Source organism: Carettochelys insculpta, chromosome 11 (assembly GCF_033958435.1).
Source record: "Carettochelys insculpta isolate YL-2023 chromosome 11, ASM3395843v1, whole genome shotgun sequence".
Lineage (NCBI taxonomy): Eukaryota > Metazoa > Chordata > Testudines > Carettochelyidae > Carettochelys > Carettochelys insculpta.
In genome coordinates this window covers 31,531,711-31,558,220 of record NC_134147.1, presented here as the reverse complement: position 1 = coordinate 31,558,220, position 26,510 = coordinate 31,531,711, and the positions used below count along the sequence as shown (strand labels likewise).

Genomic DNA, 26,510 nt, shown 5'->3' with positions numbered 1-26,510 from the left:
GGAGGAGTCCGGGGTAGGATGCGAGCTGGCACTGACGTGCGGAGGCAGACGGTTGGGAGGGTTTCACCGTACGCGCTTCGGGCTGCGGAACCCCACGGGAGGCAGCGACATCTGCCGCAGGAATGGCCCATTTCCATCCCGCCCCGGGCGGCGCCCCGCAGGCTACGTACCTTCACAGCCTGCCCGCCTGCGTCCTGGAGGATTTCTGCCAGAAGATGGACTGCCTGGGCGACTCGGACTGGATGCGCTTCGGTGAGCCGGGGCCCCGCTCGGGAGCTGGGCGGGGAGGACGCGGGTGTGCTGGCAGGGAGTCACCGGCGGTCCAGCCGGGCTGGTAGGAAGGCCGGGGCGCGGGCAGGTGGGCGTTGGACGCTGGGTCACGGCCTCAGCAGGCTCCTGTCCCACGGCGAGATCGGACAGAGTCACTCTTTGGGGCGCTGCCCACACCGGAGCCGGTAAATGTCAAACTGGGGCCGCCCGGGGATGACATGGGGGACTTGTGAGCTGTCAGCCTCCGCCCCAAGTCCCTCGGCACCAACAGCCCTTATAAACGGGTTTGAATTTACAAAGGGGTGGCACTCGCTCCTGGGCGTGCTGCGGGGGAAAGAGCGCACTAGTACAAAGGCTGGAGAACCACTGCTGTAGGCGGATGAGTGAGGGCTTTGGGTTCACCCACATGGGTCCATGAATAGGATCAAGCTGTAAATCTAAGTCAGAAGTCCACTAGAGCAATTTCAGTTTGCACCTGCTTGTGCCTTTCTGTTTTTATTTTTCTTCCTGCCCTCCCCTCTTCTGGCCCCTTAGCATTTAGTTACACAAATGCAGACTCTCAGGCAGGTTTAGTTGGTCAAATTCAGAGGTGATAGGGAAAGGGATGTGAATTACATACAGTATTGGTAAGTGGATGAGTTCATAATTGTTTCAGGGGGTATAATTGGTGCACATTCCTATTGAGTAAGCTAAAGGGAGGTGCAAGGCCAAGTTTACACTACAGAATTTTGTCAGCATACCTATGTTATTCAGGGTGTGAAAAAAACACACACTTCAGCCAGTATAGGCCTGGTCTACACCACAGTCTTAGGTTAATGCAAGACAACTTACATATACCTATGTCACTTTTTATACTAAAATTTCATTCCCATTAATGTTAATGCCCTGCTATGCTAACTTAACAATTCCATCTCCAGAAGAGATGTAGTGTCTGTAAATGTGGTTAGGTGAGTGCAGAGTCACTGTAGGCACTGTGTTGCTTACATTGATTGTTACTGGTTTTCAGAAGATGTCCCACAGTGTCCCATACTGACACTAGAATTGGCGCAAACACGCCTGCAGTGTTCCCTCTAATTCTTTTCCATTCATGTGCAAAATAAGTTTCCTTACATGCACCACAGCATGTGTGAATGTGCACCCCAAACAGAAACATTTGCTGCAGACTGTGGGTGCTCTGGTAATCATCTGGGCACCATTTTATCCTGGGTGGTTGCCCTAACACTCACTTTATAGGGAGTACTGGCAGCTAGTGAGGATGCACACAGCTGACATAAAGATCAAAGTATAGACATGCAAAAGTGATTTAATTACCGTGAAGGGTATACCAATGTAATTTAGGTCACCATAATTCTGAAGTGTACATACACCCATAACTATGCCAGCAAACTCTCAGTGCAGATGCAACTACATTAACAGAAAGATGCTTCTGTGGACATAGCTAATGTCGCTTGGGGAGGCAGTGTTATTATGCTGACCCCACAAAATAAAAGCCTTCTGTTGACATAAGATGTTTGCTCTCAGGGGCTCTGCCATTATAGTTTTATCAGCAAGGCATTGCAGTGGAGAGCATTATGCTAGCAGCCTCTACCTCAGGGGTAAATTGGCTTAACTATGATCCTCAGGAATGTGAATTTTTCATGTCCCTGAGAGAGATGATTAGGTTGATCCAAATATTAATTGTAGTTCAGGGTATAGACAAGATCTAAATTACGGTAAATGTGGGCATGGTCAAAACTTCAGCAACGTAGTTACTTTACTCCAACTGGGAAAAATCTTCTGTTAATCTGTATTGCATCTCAGAGATGATGATTAACTACGTCAACAGAAAATCCCTTCCATTCAATGTACGAAGTGTCCACTATGATGCTGCAGTGACATAGCTGCAGCTCTGTGGTTGTACCAGCTGTAGTGTAGACAGGAACATAAATTCCTTTTAGCCTCCTGTGTACACTAGAAAACAGCACCATTTTTTCCCCCATAGGTTTAGCTGACCCTTCGCTAACTGTGGTTTCTCTTTGTTTGCACTTGCCACTAACCTATAATACAGCTTTGGTTCAATAAAACAGAATACTAAACCTAGTATAGGTAAGGCCACAGCCTCCCTGCTGAATTTAACCCATTAATTTCAGTGACCTCATGCCAGACAACTAATTTGGTCTCACTTTGATACAAAATATCAGGGGCCCTGGAAGTTGCATGGAAAATGTGGAGACAACTATGAGGAATTTGACCAATTTGTTCTTATGATTCTCTCAAAATTCAAGTAAATATTTTTATTTTTACAAAATATTGAGAGCCCCTCTTGCTCCCAGAAATGATTTTTCTTGATGCTCACATTGTGATCTCCTTTTTCCTAATTTATTGTGCATCTGTTTTTGTGATTGTTGTGCAAATGTAAACTAAATGATCATATGCAATAGAATTGGGCTTCCTCTGCTTATGTTTGTTTCTTTTGCTTCTTATAAGAGAACTATCCCTTTTTTATGTTTAGCCTCCCATGTGATAACCGATCAGACAGAGCTGCGCAAAATCAAGTGCATGGAGAAGACAGGAATCAGCATAACGAGAGAACTTATGTGGTGGTGGGGAGTGAGGCTAGCAACAGTTCAACAGCTACTGAAACTTCTCCAGGGACTGCAGCTCTATCGAGCAGCACAAGTAATTCTGGACTGTGAGTAGATGATCTTTTTCCCTGAGAGGAACTTGCTGTATTGTATATTAAGCAACATAAGCCCTGGGAAAAATTAACCTTTTTAGTTAAGAAAACCTCTCACTGGAAACCTCATTCTAATATTCCAACTTCATTGATCTTCCACCCTCACAAATGTTAAGCAATAACATAGGAAGTGTCAGACAAAAGAAGATCATTGGTTCCTCTGTTTCAATATCCTGTGTCTGACGGTGATAGGCATGAGATGACTCAGAGGAAGATGCAAGAACATCAGTGTGGAAATGTCCCAAATGATCTGCTGAGAGAGGTTGGCTTATGCTCTGAAGCACGAGAATTTGTCTCTAACTCATCAGAGAAAATTTTAAAAAAAGCAAAACAAAAATGTTATGGTGTCTGTTCTACTTCAAGTAAGTCTCCACAAGGCAGCTGTGTTAGTCTGTAACTTCAAAAGCAAACAAGCAGTCCTGTAGCACCTTAGAGACTAACAAATGTATTAGCTCATGAGATTTTGTTTATGTCTAGATTGCCAAGAATTGTCAGCAAAAGATACGCAAATTGCACAGTGCATTTGTGTATCTTTTGTCGACGGTTCTGTCGGGAGAGGCTTTTTTGACATTTGACCCATCCACCTGGGGCTAAATGTAGGAAGAAAACCTCATGTCAAGACATTCCTTGTGAAACAAGGCGTACAGGAATATCCACAGAATGCTCCCAGCTGGCAGTCTGGGCGTGCACTTTGTTGAAATAACTTCTTTTGAAAGAAGTTTTGTGGATAGAAGCCTGCAGTTTAGTCAGTGCCTTCGTGGGTAAAACTCACTTCATGAACTCATCTTGAGGAGACTGAAACACACGTTTAAACAGCCCAGAAACATCCTGTTTTGTTGTCCTGGAAAATGTACTTTTATTTTTAAAAGTGACCAAGTGCCAAAAATCTCACCTTCCTTAATCAAGCAAAATTACTAGTGGTTTGAGAGGGTGTTTTGCTCAGTTTACATGTTTGTTCCAATGCAAAAATGGCACCTTCTTATTTAACAGAGATATCCCTTGTTTGAATTCAGGATCCTATGGAGAAAGAAACCATTTTCATGTCTGCCCTGTAGAACAAGCAGAGCTATGGGAAAATGAGCTGGTATCTGTTCTGATTTGCACATTGGTATCACTGTTGTTAACTTTGGTGATGTGTAAGACTCTCAGATTCTAAACTAAAATCTTGGCAACGCTGGTGCTTTTTTCAGCAAACCATTTGTTGGCCAGGAGTTGGAAAACAGTATGCCCTGACTGGCATATATTTCACCAACAAAAGCACTGGAACATACAGAATTGCATTGGCAAGAGACACTCTGCCATTAACACAGCTACCACTGTTCATTGGAGATGGTGTAATTATGATATCAGTGGGCTCTTTCATAGGCTACAATGGCTACATGGGAGACCTTACAGTAGCACAGCTGCAGTGGTTTAGTGTAGACACAGCCTAAATTTGCAGGACTAGCTGTTAGAAAAAAATCTTATTTATTTATAAATTATGCAAATTTGATTTGGAAGTCACTGAGACAATAAATGGTGAATCCTACAACAGTGTTTTCAAAGTCTCTTTTCACACAGATGCATTTGAAACTCTAATTAGAAGCATCCATTATAACGCTGTCCTCTTTCCCTTCCATCCCCAAAAGGGAATCTTAGATCCAGCTTCATTTTGTGCTTGTTCCATTCAGGGCATTGCTGACATTTCCAAGAAATCTCACTACGTGTACCATGCTGTAATGATTTCAGAGAGCAGATTGGCTGCATTCATTCCTTTGGAGGCAGAAGTTTGGAACTGAACACAAAAATCACTCTGTGCTTTCTTTAATTACATACAAGGAACAGAACTTTTTAACCGGATTTTTATCTTTTCCAGATAGTCTGATATTCAGCTAGGACTGATGTCTTTTTTTTTTTTGTTTCAGGGGAGTTTAGTCTTTACTGGGTTTTCAAAAGTTGCATTCAAGTATTTTAAAGAAAGGGACTTGAGTATCATAACACAACATAATGATATCACTTGTGTCCTCAGGAAGAGATTTCTAGGCACCTCCAGCAAAGACTTCATCAAATCAAGGCATGGTGATTGACAGCTGAGATGACTTCAGTGTGGCTCCTATTCAGTTAGCACAAGGGGAACACTTTTTTTTCGTCTTATTCCACTGTAGTTTGCAGACTATAAAGGTCAAAGACTGAAACTCAGCTACAGAAATCTTCAGAGCAGCTATACAGCAAACCCAGATGCTGCATGGTAGACTCCTCTTGTTAGTTAAATCTGCTCTAGTATTTAAAATGGAAAGGGATTCTGTTTTTACTCAGTTCTTACTCTGGAAAAACTTCCAATGAAAGCTTTGCAAGAACCAAGTAAAATTCGTATCTTTGACTACACAAGGTATAAGGTAGCAGTGAAACAGACCTCCATTTGGCAGCTGTCTCCAGAAGCAACAGCCTCCTGTAAGCTTAAAGGTGTTGTACACAGAAAACATAATCATCTCACCTACATAGTGACACATACCACATTCTTTCTGGATAATGACTGTTGTTCTTGTAGGTAAGCATGTTACAGAACCTTCTGTTACATGCAGCAGGATTCCAAGCACCCATCTCCCTGATTAGGGACAGCTCCTTCCTCTCTGACATCAGTCTCTTCTAATTTGAGTTGCTTTCCTCATCACACCCTGCTTTTGTGACTCCCTATCTATATGAAAGTTTTTGAGCTTATTGAAAGACTTTGGGGTAAAGAGAACTGTTCTGTACTTAACAAACACCACAAATTCCAGGGGTTTTCTGTTTTTAGAAATAGAATCTTAACAGCTTCCCCATGTCAGAGGGAGTAAAATGTGTCTGTAAACCTTGTGTTAGAATAAATTTGTACAAGGCAACCGCTCTCCTGCAAAGACTCCTGTTGGCTTCCAATGAGTTTCAAGGGAGTCTATCAGGCCTTAGAGGAAAGCAAAGGTTCAGCCTAAACAGCTATTTTTAGCACTGCAGCTCAAACCCCAGTCTGTAGAACCAGGCTCTGAGACATTCTTTGTGGATATATTTGCCTAAAGTAACACAGTAAGTCTGGGGCCATGGAGAAAACTGAACGCAGCATTGCCAGAGCTTAGGTTTGTGCCCTAGCCACTTGACCATCTTGCCAGTTTTCCTTCTGTGTGAGATTCTCTCATATACAATGATAGAATCTTATTTTAGTTATTAATTAGGGATAACATTTTTGAAGTGACGCAGGTTCCATTTCCAGCTGCAGTTTCTTATTTCGTACCAGGACCAGCAGATGTTAAGAATGGTGTAAAAGCAGTTGCTCTGCTGCTGGGGTTTCTGCTAGGAGCAAGACTTTAAGCCAGTTATATTCAGACATCAGTGGCTCAGGAGCCAAATCAGTGACCAACATTACCCAAAAGAGCTACAGTAGTCTGAATTCATTGTTTTGTTTACTCTCTCATTTAAATAAGCCTCACAGACTTATTATTTTATCAAGTGCACTTGGTTAATCACATTAATCAATCAAGATACTTTTATGAACTTAGACCAGTTAATAAGTAAATCAGTGTTTTAATATGTGCTGCAAAGGAGAGATGAGACATGGAAGAGCCACTTGTGTCTCTTAAAAGCCTCAGAATATCGCTGCTTTAATCAATGAAGGAGTAGAATTGAAGTCCTTGGAATGGAGTCTGATTTAGAATCTTACAGGATGATGTGGGAGGGAGAGGGAGATATGGGAGCTGAGAGAAGAAGGGGATTAATGCTGACAAATGACAGGAAAGAGAATATTCAAGAAGAGGAGTGAAAAAGACAGATCCCCAGGCTAATCTGTGACTGTTAATATTCTATTGATGGTTAATTTTTGTGATTGTGGCTTAATCAATATTAAAGTTTTGCCTGATGTCCTTTATAATTCAGATGTGCAGAGTTACAGAACTACATTATGGTGTCCAATTGGTCATACAATTAATTTCATTTGAATATCTTATTGCCTAGTCCTACATTGCAGTTAATGGCAAAACTTCCTATTGCTTTTTTCCCCCAGCATCAGTAGTCAGAATGTTTCATGTTATTACCTTATGAGATTTCCAAAATGTGTTGAACTCTGAGCAGAAACATGAATGGCTTGCTTTCCCACTGCTTGTCAAAGAAAAGAAAACTTTTGAAATCCTTGCCCTCAATACCGATGTTTTATGCCTAAGTACTTTATCTAGCAGACGCTCCTTAGACAGACATGACAAAACGAGTGAACAGTTTTTAAAACTCCAACTAACACCACTGTAAAACCAGTTACTCGTTTCTTTACCTTGGTAAGATCAGAATCAGACCCCAAAAAACTGATGTCAGAAGTTACTGGCAGATTGTTACCAAAAGAATCGGAAGTCTGACAGGTCTCTCTTCCACTCTGCTCAAATGCCATTTCCAAATTGTCCAGGAATGTCTGGACACACATTGTTACATCATTTCTGTAGTTTCAGTGGTAGCCTGTTTGCTGAGTATGCAGGAAATTACAGCATTCAAAAAAGGCCCTCAAAAAATCAGTGTTTGTGATGAAAGCAGCTCTAATTTTAGAGTTTTTCCAACAACAAAACCCCCTAAATTAGTGATGCAGGAATTATGCAGTGTTGTAGCTGAGTCAGTTCCAGGATATTACAGATAAAATGAGGTAATATCTTTTATTAGACCAAGGTCTGTTGGTGAGCAGGGACTGTCAATTTTAAATAGAGAATAACTGAATGCCTACTTCCTGGTTTCACATTGAAACCTCATAGAACTTGTGGTTAACATGATTCTGCCAAAGCACCAGAGGAAATGTAATGTGTTTGTCTGAATTTCTGACAGAGTGCTTGGTTTTAATCAAATCTGAAAGCAAAGCAAAACTCAGGGAGATGGGAGCAAAACCCAGGCAGATTACATCCAAAAATGTGCATTTAAACTAAATCTGTCCTAATGCATCCGACCACTAGAAAAATTTTTCTGTTAGCATAAATTTTCCCCTTCTTTTCTTACCTTAATTTCATCCCATTACCCTTATGTATACTATTATTTAATTTTATATAGTAATGTCTTACTTCCCTTGAAGATGTTTTTATCCTTCAAATTTCTGTACACCAATAATTTGTCCATATCTAAAGTTCTCATAGCAGGACTCCATGTTTTGCTCTTTCAGGCCTAACTTCCCATTTGATCCATCATGTTCTTGGTGAAGGATCTGTTGGTGCAGGAAGGAAAGTTGTTTCCCAATTTACATTTTTAAATAAGGAGAGCCTCAGGCCTGCTCTAACGTATGTTCCACAGACAGCAATAGGTGGAGAGGAGAGGGGCCCTGATATGGCCTCTATATTGGAGGCAGTGAGAGGGATGTCAAAGAGCTGCTGCACTTGCTCTTCATCGTATGTGGATTGTTCCTGGGATACTGAAATTCCCAGGTGGCAAACTCTGCTGAATTTCTAGTGCCTCTACATAGGTAGAACAGCACAAATGGGCTGTAATGGATTAACACATTGGTCCTTACTTTTTATTTGTAAATCAATTCTGGCTCTTGTTGGTTTTTGAATGGCCTCCAACTTATGTCGCTTTCTAGTAGCGTGCAATATAATTTTCTAGTCAGGCTGCATCCATATAGGATTGCAAACAATGTCTTGTAGGTATAATCCCACAACCCTCTTCGTATCACATGAGGGCAATGCGCCCACCCTAACCTCTTCCTAGAAAAGTAAAGGTAAAAGAAGTAAGTTTTTGTGGATGTCTAATATGGGACTTACATCTTAAGGAATGGCTGCATTGCACTATGAATACTTGGGACCTTTGTGTTCACACTCATAGGATCCACGTCGGAGAGTTATTGTACAGGACATGGGTGCATGCTACTATTCACAACCCTGTACTACAAGCTTCAGGACAGTGTATATATTTCTTTAGCTTTCTTGCACACACAGTGGTTATGTATACACCACAGCAGTCTGTTGACAGAACTTACTGTCAGAAAATATTTTTTATATTTTTATAAAAAAAACAAACAAAAAAAAAACACACACAAAAGCAGTGTCAATCCACTCTGTCGACACACAGCAGCCAGACTGTCTGGACGCACTCTCGACAGAATGGCCAATCGGAAATGCAGCAGACAGGACTGCCTGGCGACCCAGTAGCCCTATCTGTTGACAGAGGGCCCCCACGTCCCCCCCACCCCCAAGTGTCCACATGGCTTTTTTGTTGACAGATTCTGTTGAAAAAGGCATTCTGCCTCATGGGGGAAGAAGCAAAAGTGCTGAGTTCCATCAACAGTACATCAACAGAACGCATTTTTAATATGGTTGTGCTACAGATTTTTGTCAACAAAGCACCAATTTTGTTAACAAAACCCTGTAGTGTAGTTGTAGCCAGTGAGAATTATGCCACAAGATCAACAGGCCAGCTACAAACCACACATGTATAAAATCCTTTGTTGCCTTAATTCTGCAGTAAATTAGGTCATCCTTTACATTCATGCTGCTCTTTGAGACCACAAATGTTTTAGTTGTTTCGGGGATTTTTTCTTGTTGACCAGCTTCTGCTATGTGTTAGTCAGCCATGATTTCCTGTTTTACCTGCTGAAGTGTGTGTTTTGGAAATGAAATGAGATGGAAAATACCTACAGTTAACACCTTGGTCTAGATTTAAAAAAAACAAAACAAAAAGTGTGACCTGTACTGGGAATAACCTAGCACATAACGCCCTTTCAGGGCAAGTTGGATAGATTATACCAGGATGTGGTATGTGAGCTTGATGTTCCAGGCAATCACTCGCAACAGTCAAGTTTGGGAACTGCTGAGACACTGTCCCTTAAACCTACACTTCACTCTGGCTATGTCTACACTAGCCAAAAACTAGTGTATCAAAAACTACCCATCTGCTCATAGGAATAAGGGGACTTCGAAGTAACTGGGGGCCTTTCAAAAAGGAGCCCTGTCTGGACGAGCCGTGTCAATTTTGAAGTGCCGCGGCCACCCGCATGCTAATGAGGCACTGAATATGTATTTCTGCACTTCATTAGTAAACTTCGAAATGGCCATTTGCATGGCCATTTTGAAGTTTTTGGCTAGTGTAGACATGGCCTATGTGGTGCATTTCACCTGACAAAGTGAAATAATTGGGACTAATGAGTTGTGGCCTGTTCCTGCTTTCACCAAAAACTGGTGACTTTAATGAGAGCAGGATATTAGCAGCTCTTGAAATTTAGAGCCAATTCTCACAGTGTAAGAACAGAATTTGACCCTCACAGGTAATGTTCAAGAGCCCGTAAATGACCTAAGAGACTAAGGCTGTATCTACACTACAAAAATAACTTCAAAGTTGCTTACTTCAAAGTACAACTTAGAAGCTGAGAGTCTATACACACCTTCCTTCAAAGTTACGCTTTGAAGTAGGGCACTACTCCATTCCTGGGAATGGAGTAAGGACTTTGAAGTTGGGCTCCATTACTTCAAAGTTAACTTGGAAGTAAGGGAAAACGTGTAGACTCTGCTGGCTAATTCAAAGTAGCACCTCACTTTGAAGTTGGGTCCTAGTGTAGACACATCCTAAGTCTTATTTTCAAAATGATTTAGATTGATCCAAAACTCACTGAAATCAATGGGAGTCTTTCCAAAGTGAACAGCAAATTCTGATGGTATGTGTCCAACTTTTCTGGCTAGATATTTACAGCATATTTCCTTGTCAGCAAGATGTTGAAAGGATTTGTGCTTGCAGCTTGAATGTTCTTTTGCCATTCAAATTTCATCAGCAATTACATATTTCTGTTCAAGAGGAAGAGATGCATTGGTGAAGATAGAAATAATTGTCAAAGAAAATTATTCATTCCTGTTTAACCCTGTAAAAACTAAAGACTCTGCCTGACTACTTACTATACCAGTGGTGGGCAACCTGTGGCCCATCATGGTATGATGTGTGTGGCCCACTTTGTTTACTGTTGCCCACATACAGGGTTGCAAGATAATACTGACCTCCTGTGGTTGGGCAAATTCTCTGGTTCAGCAGATCCCGAGGGTGCCAGACTAGAGAGGTTCAACCTATTCAATGATCCAAAAAGATTATAACAAAGTTATTATTTTCTATTATGTTCTATAGAACTAATTCCACAAGGGGCATATTAAGAGGTGCAAAAGTTACTGCCTGGATTCCTTGATTTTTGTTATTACCGTTGCTACTGATTGGGTGTGTGATCTTGGCCATGTCACTGAAATTCTGTCTCTCAATTTGCCCATGCATAAAGTGATTATAGCAATACACTACTACCCCACAGATGGGCTGAGAGGTTTAACTAATGTGCCAAAAGTGTTTTGAGATCCTTGGATGAAAAGCGCAGTGTCCCATATGTAGGACCCTAACAAATTCAAGGTCCATTATGGTCAATTTCAGGGCCATAGGTTTTGAAAATTGGTAAATTTCACATTTTCCACTGTTTAAACATGAAATTTCATGATGTAACCATGGGTTTCTAATCCGAAAGGCGATGCATAAGGGGTCATCAACCTGTTGTAGGAGATGATGGGAGTGCCATCCTTACTTCTGTGCTGCTTTCAGAGCTATGAAGGCAGCAACTACAGAGCTTTATGAAGTTGCAGGAGGTTCCAAGAGGTAGAGGTAGGTCTGATCTCCCCTGTGCTCCTGCAAGCACTGCAGCTAGGGTTGCTAGCTGCTACTCCTGGCCTACTTGGGAGGGACAATTACTTGTTGTGTCTCTACACAGCTGCAGAAAGCTCTGCACCCCCGCCCCACAGTCACTTCTTGTTCATGTCCTTTCTATGGCCAGCTGGAGCTAGGAAGATCCCAGATGCATGAGGAAGATACGGTCCAACTCCACAACTCTCCTAAAGCTGCTGCCTAATTCCAGACAGCATCCTGCAGCAGAGGGAGGCATGCAGAGATGAATCTGGTCTGATTACCCCCTTCCATCATCAGATCAGTTTTCAGGGGAGGGGCAGGTCTTGTCCTTCCCCTGCCCAGTCAAAGGTCGGAAGTGCTTCTAGGAACAATGAGACATCAGATTTCATGGAGATGGGCTTATTACATGATCCATAACATTTTTTCATGGCTGTGGAACTGGTAGGGCCCTACCCATATAAGAGAAATATATATTCTCTTCTGATATATATTCTCAACTGATCTTTTTAAGTACCAAGTTGTGTATGGTGATGACTATGAAATACATTTTTTTCAAATAGTCCCTTTTTATTAGTCCTCAGAAGTGTAAATCATGTGGCTAAAGGAAAAGTAATGCGTTTTGAAAAACATATCCTAACTATACATACAAAATGATGGGATCTAAATTAGTTGCAACCATACAAGAAAGAGACTTTGAAGTCATTGTGAATACAGTAGTTCTCTGAAAACATCTGCTTAATGTGCAGCGGCTGTGGAATAAAAAGCTAACTCAATGTTAAGAACCATTACAAAGAGAGATGGTAAGACAATAAATGTCATATACCGTTGCATAAATCCATGGCCTGTCCACACCTTTAATGCTGTATACAGTTCTGCTTCTCACATCTAACAAAAAAAGATATTTTAGAAATGGAAAATATACAGAGAAGGGCAACAAAAATTATTAAAAGTGGGGAACTGCTTCTGTAGACAGAGTAAATACAACTGAACCTTTCAATTTGGAAAGGAATTGCTAAGGGGGGGATATGACAGGCTTATAAAATAGTGAATGCTGTGGAGAAAATTAATAATAGTTTTATTTACTCCACATAACACAAAACCAGAAGTCACTCAGTGAACATAATAGGCAACAGGTTTAAAATGGACAAAAGGAAATACTTCTTCACACAATGTATGGTCAACCTGTGGAACCCATTGCCAGGGGATGTTGTGAAGTCCAAACTACAACAAGGTTCAAAAAAGAATTAGATTAATGAAGAATAGGTTTATCAGTACACATTAGCCAAGATGATCAGAGATGCAACCCTATGGGCTGGGTGTCTGTAGCATCTGATTGCCAGAACATGTGAGTGGCCGAAAGGGCATGGATCATTTAGTTGCCTGCTTTGCTGATTCCCTCCAAAGTACCTAGGATTGGCAAATGTAAGAAGACAGGATTCTGGGCTAGTGGACCATTGGCATGACCCACTATAGGTGTTCTTATGTTTTTATTTAGTTAGTGTATTGTAATATGTTCATACTCTGACTAAACATTTTTATGAGTGTGCGCTAAATAATTTTAGGACATTTTGTTTCAGATTGAGAGCTTTTTTTCTTGGTGTGGCTACACAGGTGTTTTGTTGTTTGTTTGCAGGGGTATCACTCTCTAATATTATTAATCCTATGCAAGTGCCATTAGAGCCACCTAAACAGGAAAGCATACCATGGTATCCCACAGAAAATGAGAATAAAGCCAAAGAAAATGAGATTGGACCATCACCAGCCTTACCACACTTGTGTGTGTCAGTAGCATCTAGTAAGTAAAATAACATGATACATATTTTACTGTTGGAATGAATGTATAGATAGGGACAATTCACACTCCCAACACAGCATGGACACACTTTATTAAGCCCAAAACTCACCCTTTCCTGTGACTTCTTTTTTTCCCTCCCCCGGCTTTATTCCTGCTTTCTAACAAACCCCTGAGCTTCCTCCTGAGTTGTCTGTTTTCCTGGCAAGATCTCCTGTTTCTCCCTCTAAAAACAGTAAGTCCTGTAGCACCTTATAGACTAACAGATTTTTTGGAGCTTTCATGTGCAAAGACCCACTTTGTCAGATGCATGTAAGTCTATAAGGTGCCACGGGACTTCTCATTGTTTTTGCAGATACAGACTTACACAGCTACCCCTCTTGTTTCTTCCTCTATCTTCAAGAAACTGAACATTTATATCCCTGAGCTGGAGTTAAAAAATGCCTGACTGTTTTTCCCACTAGGGTGAGTCAGAAGAACAGATCTGCACCATTACACAATGTGCCTAAACTGAGGAGTTGTGAACTGGTTTAGGGGACTTGAGAAGACAATCACAGAAACTGAATTAGTTACATTTGTAGTAGCACAAAAATAATGCATTTCCTCATCACTGTTGATGTCATTTTCAGATCCAGTTTCTGGAGGAATCTCATACTCACTTCCCTACCCCCTGCCTCCCCCAGAGGACCTTATGCATTCCCTACAATCAAATCCTCCTCTTTCATCGAGTGTGAAGGTAAAGTCCACAGTTTAATACCCAGTTTTTTGATAACAGTTAAAATTGCCTTTCATGCAGTTCTGTATCCCTTTAATAGGAAATTGTATGCATCCCTCTACTTGCATAAACTATCTGTTGAAAACATGATGCCTAATTCTGATCTTACACACGTTTTACATCAACTTGACTGCTGACTTCATCTGGTTTATCTGATTTGCACCTCTGTGAAAAAACAGTCCTCGTTAATTCCATTGCACATTATAAAGCTAGGTATGGGCAACGAATCTGGATAGCAATTGATTTAGAGAGAATTCCCAATACGGTTAGTGATGCAGAGCAGTACAGGGTACTTTTTACATGTGATCACATTGGACGTGGACATAAGAGTGGGATATTTATTTTTAGAAGTTTAAGAAAAGTTCTTAAGTGTGGTGGATTTGTGGACTCTAAAAGAGAATTTAGACTTTAATCAACATTTCTCACTAGCATTTAAACATTTTGAAATGGGTTATGTTTTAACCTCTGAACCATACTAGTAATGTTTGGTATAAATGATACAAGAGTGCCAGCCAGAAGAGGAGGCTGCTGCAAATAAAAGTCATGGTTCCAAAGCTCCCTACTGGGGCATCTTTGTATGTTGAGCAAATTTATCAGATTCCAGGTATGGGAGCTGTACACTAATATTTAAACTGTTCCTTCCTGGCTGCTGTTACACTGACCTGCAGCATTATGCAAATAGGAGGTTTTTGAAAATGCAAGTGGATGCTTATTTACATGTTTACTCTCCAGCAGAGGCTGCTGCTGGAAGAAAAAAAAGCGGTGTAAATGTAATTATGCTGGCAAACCCCCCCACACACACACATTTGTCGGCAGCCTCTTACATCTGGCAAAAATCAAGCATAAGAGGCTACCGACAAAGGTAGGGTGTCACCGGCAAAACATTTATGCTGCTGCTTTTCTGCTGGCAGCAGCCTCTGCTGGGGAGTGAATATGCAAATGAGCATCTAGTTTCATTTTCAAAACCTTTCTTTTGCATACTGCTGCAGACAGTTCATGTCAGTGTAACCGTAGCCCCTTTGTATGCATGATTATCTATTTCAAATGGAGCTGTTCGTTCAAAAAAGACATATACAGAACTTGCCAAACTGGAAGCAATATTGGACTGGAAGAACAAATTATTTTGCAGCCACTGGCAAATGCTTGAGAAGAAGGTGTAAAGCTCCTATTGAAAACCTACATAGAATATTTAAAGTGTAACATGGAGATTATTTCATCTTGATTCAGCTCTTGATCAATTTATGCCATGAAGGATGAAGAGTGATGGTTCTTTAATTGTAGTTTTGGTTATGTGTATACTGTAACAGAAGACTTCTGGCTGTCTGGAGTCAGTTGACTCAGGCTTGAGCTGTGAAGCTGTAAAACTGCAGTGTAAACATTCAGTCTCAGAGATTCCATGAGCCATAAGAGTCCCAGAGTCCAGGTTTGAGCCTGATCCCCAATATCTATGCTGCAATTTGATAGGCCCTGAACCCTAGTCAGCTGACCCAGGCCAGCCATGGCCATGAGAGATTTTTTTTTATCACCATGTAGATAAACTTTCAGTGTCACTCCTGATGCTATTAATTCCTTCAGTAAACATATGATCATTTTTAAAAAAATGTAGCTTGCTATGCATGCCTGGATGTGCACCACCAATAGAATTATACACTGCCATCTGTGGGTGCTCTTCTAAGCAGCTGGGCGGCACCTGAATCCTGGGCTACCACCCAAATGCTACTTACAGGGGACCCTGCTGCAAAGCTACTTAAGAAGATAAAGTACAGGGTTAAAATGCTGAAGTTTCACACAGCTATTAAAATAAACAATGTAACTGAAAGCACTCCACAGCCAAGCTTATTTACATTTCTCTGTAAGCTTTAAATTGCTCTTTCACAAAAAAAAAAAAGTCACAACATGTTTAAGAATTTTTCACTTGGAAATAGGACATTTCTCAGTGAAAGGGGACTGATATGAATAAGGAGATTTTGATGTTTGCAGGGTCCTTTCGACAAGGACCCCCATGTAGATGAGCCACACACAAGCGAAATGCAGCACTTTCGAAGTGCTGTGGCCAGCAGCATGCTAATGAGTCTCTGACTATTCATTTCAGTGCCTCATTAGTATTCTCTGATTTGGCCATTAGCATGGCCATTTCAAAGTTTTTCCTAAGTGTAGACACGGCCCAGGTTTCTCAAAGCCTATCCACACTGCTAGTTGGCCTTGGTACTGTATTGTAATTAGGTTAGAGCAGGGGTGTGCAACTTTTTTGAGGTAGAGTGGCAAATTTGACCTTTTGACCTATGTGTATGGTCTAAGTGCTGGTGATACTTTTTAAAATCACTAAGGGTATGTCTACATTAGTTATTCCGGAATAGCTTATTCCAGAGTTGCCGTTCCAAAATAAGATATTCCGGAATAATAGATTAACACTACAGGAAAGCCCTAAAATAAGCAAATCTTATCCCAAAATAGTGGCCATGTTTATGCGGCCCCAGACCATGGTGCTGCTGCCAGCAGCACTATGCTAACTAAGTTTCTAGAAATTGCAAATGGTTCTTCATTTGCATAGCTTCACAAGATTTCACTCTCAGCAGAGGGGCTATCAGCAGTAAAGAGGCTTTGTGTGCCTCTGCCAGCTAAACCCCCTTCTCTTGCCAATCCCTTATCCCTGAATTTTGCTATGCTAATTAGCTGTATGAGTATGCAAATGCAAAACCATTTGTAGTTTCTAGAAACCTCATTAGCATAGCGCTGCTGGCAGCCACACTATGCTCTGGGGTTGTGTAGACGTGGCCCATGTACCTCAACAGAATAGAGCCTAGAAGAGCTTCCAGGGGCTTTAATCCAAAATAGTGTCTACCCAGCAGCTTTACTTCAAAGTACAGTGTTAGGAGGGAGGGATAGCTCAGTGGTTTGAGCATTAGCCTGCTAAACCTGGGGTTGTGAGTTCAATCCTGTGGTGAATAGATTTAAAAAAAAAAAAATTCTATGACTTGGTTATGTTGAAAAGGCTCTTAAAGCCCTGAGCAGGGAGAGAAATTAATAGTTCAAAGCAGATAAACTAATTTCTTCATTATTTCTAGCCCTGTGATTCTTCCAGTCCTCAACAGGAAACAGTTGCTGATCTCCCTAGTGGGAGCCTTTTGTGGACCCAGGGGGAAGTGATAAATGCAACCAATGGCTTCAGTGAGGAGAACAGAGTTAGTGAAGGCATTTTTGCAGATGTCTACAAAGGTCAGAGACACAATGCAGTATACATCATTAAAAGGCTCAAAGAGGCAAGTATCTATGTACCCTTCCTCCTTTTCTTCATTTAATATCTCCTAAACATTAACAGTTATCATTTAATAAAAATTGATGGTACACTAAGGTATTTTTAGGAGGCGGAAATGTCTACCGTAAAGCAAAATCCCATAAACTTCTATGAATGTATATCACAGAGGTAGCCGCATTAGTCTGTATCCTTGAGAACAACAGTAAGTCCTGTGGCACCTTATAGACTAACATATATTTTGGAGCATAAGCTTTTGTGGGCAAAGACCCACTTCATCAGATGCATGAGTCAGGGGCCGGTTCAGGGGCATATATAAAGAGTGGGGTCCCAGTCAAAGGGAGGGCCACAGCGGACAAGGTCTATTCAGTCAGGGTGGAAATGGCCCATTATCAGTAGTATAGATCAAGAGAGGAGGGAAAAAAAACACTACTGATAATGGGCCATTTCCACCCTGACTGAATAGACCTTGTCCGCTGTGGCCCTCCCTTTGACTGGGACCCCAATTTTTAAATACTCCTCTGAAACCCCCACCCCCACTCATGCATTTGATGAAGCCGGTCTTTGCCCATGAAAGCTTATACTCCAAAATATCTGTTAGTCTATAAGGTGCCACAAGACTTCGTTATTTATGAATGTAGTATCTTTTTACCCATGAGTAGTCCCGTTGATCTTCAGTGGGACTACTAATGTGAGTAGCTAGCTCCATGAATACTTGTTGGCAAGATATAGCCTTTAATTTTTTATTGGCTTTTCTATATATAATATATGTCCTGGTTCTACTTTAAATGAAGTCAGTGCTTCTGACAGTTGATTTTCGTGTGTATTCTGGGGTTGTCCACAGGTGGAATGTACAAGCCAGAGTTCAACAAAAAGATTCTTCCACACGGAAGTACAGATTTGCTTTCGGTAAGTATCTGTTTGGAAATTGGTTCTGGTAACAGTCTGTCTGGGGATTACCAGACCTCTTGCAGAATAACAAGAAACAGTCTGATCTATGTTATTTGCACTTAAATTTTGTTCTGTAGTCACCCCTCAGTATTGAGGATAGTGTGGATCTGTCCTGAGCCAGCAGGAGCTCTGGGAAACAGCATACATCCCTTGCCTCCAAAGATCACCTAGTTGCTCGGGGAGTGGAGCCACAGTGCCAGTCCTTAAGCATGTCAAGGGCAGCTCCTTTTTGCAGACAAGTATTCCCTCTACTTCGTGTGGAAGGGGACAGTGCTATAGCCCTAGCATTTCTTTGCTCCAGTGATAGCTTTGTGCACTCCTCAGATTCAGAAATGTGCAACAATTGCAATTTTGCTGTGCTGGTATGCTCCTGGGCCAGGAGTCAATACACAGTCCAGTGTATATGTTGTCAGTTTGATCCAGCACTAGAATTTCAAATTGTTTATTCTCGTTCACTTGCTAATATTTTGTTGATATTTGGCTTCAGGTGTAGTCACATTAATATTCTACAACTAGTGGGCTTCTCACTAGAAAGTGGATATCACTGTCTGATATATCCCTACATGGATAATGGATCACTTGAAAACATACTACAGTCTCAAGTAAGCAGAAGATTTGGAACCTATCAAAGGACTGTATGAAATGCATTTGTATCTCTGTGAAATATTTTCATGTGTTCTTTGGAGTTTAACTTAGATCTTGCCTAAATTGCATGAATATATATTCCTGTTTTCTTGGAGAAATCAACAGTACTCAAGTGGAGGCAGCATCTCTTCTTTACCTTTCCCGCAGGATAGGAGACTCCTTTATTTTCCTTCTCTGAACACATAACTCATTAGTAGCAGAAGAAGAGGAGCACAAACATACATCAATCTCAAGTATTGGAACGGCTGCAATTCACTTTTTACATATAAGTGAATCTGTTTTCTGACACAAGGCAGGTCACCCATACTTAGAGTTTGCGCCATGCAGCTCCTGCCTCCTTTTAAGGGAAAAAAAAGAAGCTGTAACATGTGCAGCTATACAGCACTATATGCATTAGATTTGACAATATGTTGCTGTGAAATCAACTGTAGTGTTCAGTTGCATCAGAATCTTGTGTTGAAATACAGTCTGAAGTCAGCTGCTTTAGAGGGAACATTATGATATGCTCAGACTGATTGTTTGAGCGCTTTGCAGGTGAACCAGCAGACCAATGGAAAGGACACGTGAATTCTTCACTAGTAGTATAGGATTTGATGAACCAGATTAGATCAATGTCCTGCCTCCAGCAGTGTTCCAGTGCAAAATGATATTTCCCACATCCCTTCTGCCATGTAATTTACCAGGTTGGGTACGCAGTATTGTATGTTGGGGGTGGGAGGATTCCTTCCTGACTCCCTGCATAATTAGTTTCTGCCCTGATGTATAAGATTTATTTATCCCATCTTGCTTCTAGTTAGGCTAGTGAGCCAGTGCCTACAATGAGAGAAGGAGAAGGTCTCTTGCTTGTAAAACTACCAGCTCTATGCTCCCTTCCATAAAGAGAAACATATCAACCCTCTTCCTCTTTTTCTTCCAGGTTGATTCTAAGCTATTAACATGGGAGAAACGCATCATGATTTCTGTAGGACTTATCCAAGCCATTCAGTACCTCCATAATTTTGGGATTCTGCATGGGAATATCAAGAGGTAGGGTTGCTGGCCTGTCAACATATCTGCAATCCTTTGTCATTCAACTGTTGCTTCCAGAATTTCAAAAAACAGTAACAGGCTGAAAGTCTTCCAGTCTGTATATGATCTTGGAATCATTTCCCATACACATCTGCTTCGTGTTAACTCTTGCTCTTTTGGATGTCTCCCTTCCACATTTCGTTCACCTCTCTTTTAGTATGTCAAAAGTATATTCTTAAATTACTGTTTCTGGCACATCCTCTTCCACTTCCCCTATATGTAACGTTTGAAACATTCCTCCTACTATTCCAGTATTGGAGAGTAATGTATTCCTTGAAAAAGTCTTAGGGGTGTTCTGTACATGAAAGTTGTACCATCTTAATTATCCCTATAAAGTTAAAGGTGGTACAATGGTCCACCCCTCTAGCTGTGTATGCAATCATATCACTATAAAGGTACTTATAGTGGTACAACTGTTCTTGTATAGGAAGTGGAATAGGCTGTATCAATATAAGGCACTTCTTTTTTTACTGCTGTAACTGCAGCCACACAAGGTTTATACTGATTTGGCTATTTTTATTAAAAATAAAATCTCACCTCATCTGACATACTGAAATTTTGTGCACAGACCCAGCCTTATTCTCATACAAAACAGTGTTTACAGCTTTCACTTAAAATAAATATTCTGTTCTTCTTTTTAACCTTTTGCATTTCCAATTTTGATCAGAGTTTAGGAATGCAAGTTCAAGGACATTCAGTCTTTCCTCAGATTTGCATAAACTCCTAACTCTGCTCAACTATCTCCAATACAAGCATGATTATCTGGTATTCCCAAGGAACCGAGACTGACCAATAATCAAATTTTCAAGTCCATATAGTTCGTCAAACTGGCTAACTCAAAATCAAATGGGCCAAATTAATTCCTGGTGACACATGTCTTTTGATGACCTTCGACCAGGAATTAATATGACCCTATATATTTTGTTAACGAAGAATAAAATGTGTGCAAGACATTTACATTAGACAGGAGGAAAGCACTACTATTGTCTGGTTTGTTTGTTTGTTTTTTAAAAACAAATAATATTCTATTCTATGGTAATATTACAGAAGCTTGATTTGTGTCTCAATTCACTGTACCTTTCAACATACAGGACAGGAATTTAAAAGAAAATTTGAATAAAAAGGCTCTTAAATGTACCTTCTAAAACCACTTATTACCATAATACTCTGCATTCTGGGGTAAGTGAATTGATGATGATTGGTTTTTGCCTTACTTTATGCAGCTCCAATGTTTTGCTGGATGAAAACTTCACACCAAAACTTGGACATTCAGGTTTCCGACTGTATTCTGTAGAAAAAAAATCAGACTATGCTGTGATGAAAACCAAAGTTTTACAAGCTACCCTCACTTATATACCAGAAGATTTTGTCAGGCATGGACAGCTAACACAAAAAATTGACATCTTTGGTTGTGGAATAGTAAGTTGCATTTTTTTTTAACTTTGCTATTATAGTTTGCAGATATCTCGTTATATTCTGTGCATTTTTTTTTTTTTTTTTTTTTTTTACATAAGATACTCAGTTCAACAGGACATTTAATATGATGAAATAACCAGTGCAATAATAACCAATAATAATACAACGAAGTCAGATTCTGCCCTGAAATGCATACATATGAATCCAATTTGGATCACATAAGTCAATGGAATGGCTATTAGGAAACATACAGTTGCAGTCTGCAATATCCTTTCTGCAGAGTATAGTGTTTATAACTAGGAACAAATGGAAGTTGTTATCATCAGAAAAACTTGCCAGCTTGGGGTATACCCAAGTCCTGTGATCATGAGTCTGGATCCTGATCTTCTCAAAGATGTTCTTGCTACTTTGTCTCCCAAGCAATCAACTGATACTCCTTCATATCAACACAAGTGAAAGGAGAGGAGGAAATTGTGTTGAAGATATCCATGCTGACTACAGGTTTAGATATACCTTATATCTTGTTAGAGAGCTGTACACACACATTCAAGGTCAGAGTATGGCCTATTATCTCAAAAGTATGGTTATGACCAATCTAGTACTATATAATATGGTAGAGTGCTTCTAGTTTAGAAAAAAAAAAGTGAGAACATATTACCATCTTATTCAGTAAAAATAACAGCTTTGTCTGTGCATTCAAGTCATCTTATTTTAATCCTGTTCATCCTCCAAATCCAATACATTATGAGTTAGGGTGATCTGAATTATACTTTGTGCAACATCAGCAAAATTGTCACTACATTATATCTGCAAAATCTTTTTCTGTTATGGTGGAAGAATCAGAAAGACCACAGCTTGATTATTTGTTTCCTTGTTCAAGATACAGTATTGGACTTTGGAAAAATCATCTTTGGGTTTGAAAACTCAGCAAACATGGTACAGAAGCCACTAAAAATAATAAATGACAGGCTATAGTATATTTTTTATAATTCAATTTGCACTTTAACTTTTCATCTATTCAGTGAACCCTCTGGAACAGAATGACCTTCTACTGTCCCTAAAGTGTAATTATGTGAAGATAGGCCCAAGTAACAAAATTTGAATCTGTACCTTGTTCCAAGCTGTCTCAAAGGTTGTTTGGATATGGAGTGTTAGTTTGTGTCCATTTTGTTTAAGAATGTAGGAAAAATAGCTTAAAATGCTCAAATGACTATTGTTTTTTATACAAAGTCCCATGTTTTAGAAGTCATCTAAATGAATTCTCTTACAAAAAAAAATATATATTCTAGGTTTTAGCAGAGATTCTGACGGGCACTAAGGCAATGGATGAAGAAAGAACCCCTATTTATCTGGTAAGGCAAAATAAATGACACTAGCCTGGTGTAATGCTTGCAAACAATGCTGCTGTAATGAGATGAATATGAGGGCAACAAATTCTGTATTTGGTTTTGCTTACTATACTCCTGGGTGTGTCTGCACCACTCCTATGTTTCTTCTGTGAAACTGGGGCTTCACACGCCATCAAGTGTCCTTGCTTTACGTGTGGGTCACTTTAGTAATACCAGTAGGAAAAAACCCTTAAACTACATGGATAGAAACCAGTGTAAGCTGGCAACCCTGCATGTGGGCAACCGTAAACAAAATGTCTCATGGGCCACAAACATAGTACTATGATGGGCCACAGGTTGCCCACCACTGGTATAGCAAGTAGTCAGGCAGCGTCTTTAGTTCTTACAGGGTTGGACAGGAATGAATAATTTTCTTTGACAAAGTATTTCCATCTTCACCAGTGTATCTCTTCCTCTTGAACAGAAAGATGTAATTGCTGATGAAATTCGAACAGCAAAAGAGCATCCGTGCACCAACTACAAAACCTTTGAAAATCTTGCTGCCAAGGAAATATGCTGTAAATATCTAGATAGGAAAGTGGGACACTTGCCATCAGACATTGCTGTTCACTTTGCCACTGGCATCTGCATTTGTCTGCGAAAAAAGAATCCTGACCTAGCAGAGGTAAGTGTTGTTGTATTCTCTACTAGGTCTCTGTCCTTAGAGTCCAAGGTCTAAGCCTAGCTGACAAATATGTATGTTTGTTTGAATATCCAACAAGGAAAAGGATGTGAATGCTGATCAACTGCTGAACACATGATGTTGTTGTTGTTGTTCTGAATAGGTTCGTGAAATGATGGAAATGGCCGAACATAAAATAAAAGCTCACAGCATTCTTGAAGGTAGCACTTTTTCAGGATTCTCCATTAACACCCCAGAAGAAACAGACGATGAGACTGCTAGTCACAATTATGGTTCTTCAGGTGATAGTAGTGAGCACAGTGCAACAGCAAGGTCCCTGAAGTGTGTAAATTCATCCCCACCTTTGCTAAGAGTCATGTCACCTGAAATGTACAATGGGCAGATATCACAGGTCCCTTGTGAATCGGATGAATCAAATAGCTTTGTATGGGATCCTGTGGAGAGTTCTGCATACAGCCCACATAGGAATGGCTGTACTGATCCAGATGCCATATCCTCTCATTCAAGGAGAAATGATGAAATATGTACAGGTGGCTTCCAGAAAAGAAATGTGGCATCCAGTGAAAATGAAGAGACTTTGGAAAGGGTACCTGCTGCAAAAAGAATAGTTTCTTCAAACAATGCCAATCTTGATCCTTCATGTGCTTCACAAGGTAAATATAGGTATTATTTGGAAGTGAGGGTCCAACTTAAGGCCAATCAGTATGTGACCCTTAAATTATCACAAAACAATGTCCCCAATTGTTTCATGACTACAATATTTACATAAAGGTGCTCAGCTGCTCTAGTGATAAGCAAAAGGTAAATGTCTAGATGGACAGACCACTCCTTCAGTCTTTCAGAAAATCTTCCTTTTATGCATTTCAGCATATTTTATCTCCTTGTTTATTAAGCTACCAGTTACTCTAGAGAGGCAGTTAAAATTATCTAGTATTTCAATTTAATTTCCTGTTCAGAAGTCAGATTTAAGTGATCTAGAATTATTTCCCATTTCCCAAATTTATATGTAATATTAGTGTTAGCTATAAGTGGTTTTTTGCTAAATGTGTGGGCCTTTTTCTCCCTCTAGGATCAGCCAAAGAAACCTCTTGGGAAATAAAGATCAATGATAAAAAAAAGAAGCTTATGGAAAATATTTTACTATACGAAGAAGAAAAGTTAAACAGCTCTGAGCTCTTTGAATCACAAATATGACTGAATTATCAGCAATGGTATCTTGGAAGAAGAAACTGGGACTCTTTCCTCTTTGTGGAGGAAAAAAAAAATCAAATCTGAGGTGATTCCAAGAGAGTGTCTGCTACAGTGCAGATTAAAGCTGAATGCAACTTCTATTATGAGAAAAATTAGCATTGTGCTGTTTCTTCTTGTCTTAGTGTGCTGAAAAAATTTAAATATTTGGCAGATTGAGACAATTGACTGAATTAACTTAAGATAAGCTTTGGTTTGTACTGCACTTCACACAGTTTTTATGTACAGTATATTTCTTTCATGAAAAATTAGGGTCCTGCACACTCCACAGCAGGTATTCTCACACACTAGTTGGCAATACAGGTTGAATCTCTCTCATCCGGCATCCTCAGGACCTGACTGGTCTGGATAAGAGAATTGCTGGACAACAGGAGGTTAATATTTTCTAGCACATTACCAACAGTTGCACTGCTCACTGGGCTCTTAGAAGACATTTAGGGGTAAATTACAGTTAAATTACAGTTAGCAGCACAGAACACTGAGAGCCAGGACTGGTGGCTGTAAACAAGTTTTATAGGACAATGGGAAACTTGGCCCCACCCATAATAAGTGGTCATCTGGCCAACTGAAATTATGGAGTTTGCCAGACAAGAGAGTTCTGGATTAGAGAGGTTCAACCTGTACTCTGTAATATCCATTGCATCTAACATAGGCTGACCAATTTGAGCTACTTTTCATTTTTTTTTTTAAAACAAAGTAACTAAACCTGTACTTATCCCACATTCTCAATTGCACTCCCAATTCCTAGATGGTGTGGTGGGTTTTTGTTTTTTATGGTAAGTTCTCTGCAGAATTCCAGATGATTCCATCTCCAGCTGATTTGCACTGAAGACAGCTGTTTGGATAATTTTAGATCCCATTGACTGTAAACTCTGGAACTGTACATTATGAATGTGTAATATCAAACAGTTACACTAAGAGGTAGTGTACACTGACTCTCTTTGTAACCTTGAGAAAGTCACTTAATTTCTGTGCCTTGATTTTCTCATCTCTCAAATAGTGTTAACATCTCACTAGGTAGTTTTGAGAGAATATAGTATTTTATAATGTTAGTTTACATACTAGTAATATGATTGCTTGTTACATACTGTAGCTTTTGTTAATGTGTATTTTGAATTTTGATACAATTCAATGTTGTAATTTTAAAACTTATTTAACTTTTCATGCGATGCTTGAGTTTCATTTTGTTAAGGGCCAGAGGCATTGATTACAACAATTAGCTGAAGATTAATTAGTTAAAGGGCTGGGTCCTGAAGCTCTTAATAACTTGCCTTGTCTTAGTGAATTGGTTTCAGTGTGCCTGCTCATTTGATTAACAGGTGCAGAAGGCTCAGTGTTCATGATCACTTTGAAGTCCAAAACGTGAAATATTATAATAGCAAGCATGTATGTTACTCCTATTTATTTTCAGGAGGAAACCTCCTAAGGACATATGTTCTGTTCTGAATCGTGTCGTCTTTATTTTCTAACGGAATCCTCTACTCCATCATAAGGAAATAAAATTTTATAAAAGAAAAAAAGGACTTAGGGAACAATATAGCTCAGGTTGCTGCTGTGGGTAACTGCTTTTTGTGGGCCTGATACAGTAATCCCTCAAGATATGGGAGGGTTGCAGTCCAGACAACCCTCGCGTACCTTACATTTCACATAAGTCAGGGAGGTCTTTTGGGGATGTATTGGAGCCCTGGGAGGAAGCAAGGGGATAAGCCTGGGGTGGGTTAGCGCTGCAGGGTGGTGG

The 26,510-nt window shown here is 40.2% G+C and overlaps 1 protein-coding gene across 2 annotated transcripts; it reads left to right on the top strand.

Annotated features, from left to right (window-relative positions):
- Nucleotides 1-26,510, top strand: IRAK2 (interleukin 1 receptor associated kinase 2). 2 transcript variants are annotated; one of them, XM_075005348.1, is made up of 13 exons: nucleotides 1-252; nucleotides 2,762-2,941; nucleotides 13,227-13,388; nucleotides 14,015-14,121; nucleotides 17,226-17,420; nucleotides 18,258-18,322; nucleotides 18,852-18,966; nucleotides 19,926-20,035; nucleotides 21,301-21,496; nucleotides 22,783-22,845; nucleotides 23,306-23,506; nucleotides 23,667-24,177; nucleotides 24,594-26,510. In XM_075005348.1, the coding sequence occupies exons 1-13, from the start codon at nucleotides 123-125 to the stop codon at nucleotides 24,716-24,718; spliced, it is 2,160 nt and encodes a 719-aa protein (XP_074861449.1). In that variant the 5' UTR covers nucleotides 1-122; the 3' UTR covers nucleotides 24,719-26,510. The 2 variants fall into 2 exon arrangements, with proteins under 2 accessions (XP_074861449.1, XP_074861451.1); XM_075005350.1 differs by lacking the exon at nucleotides 13,227-13,388.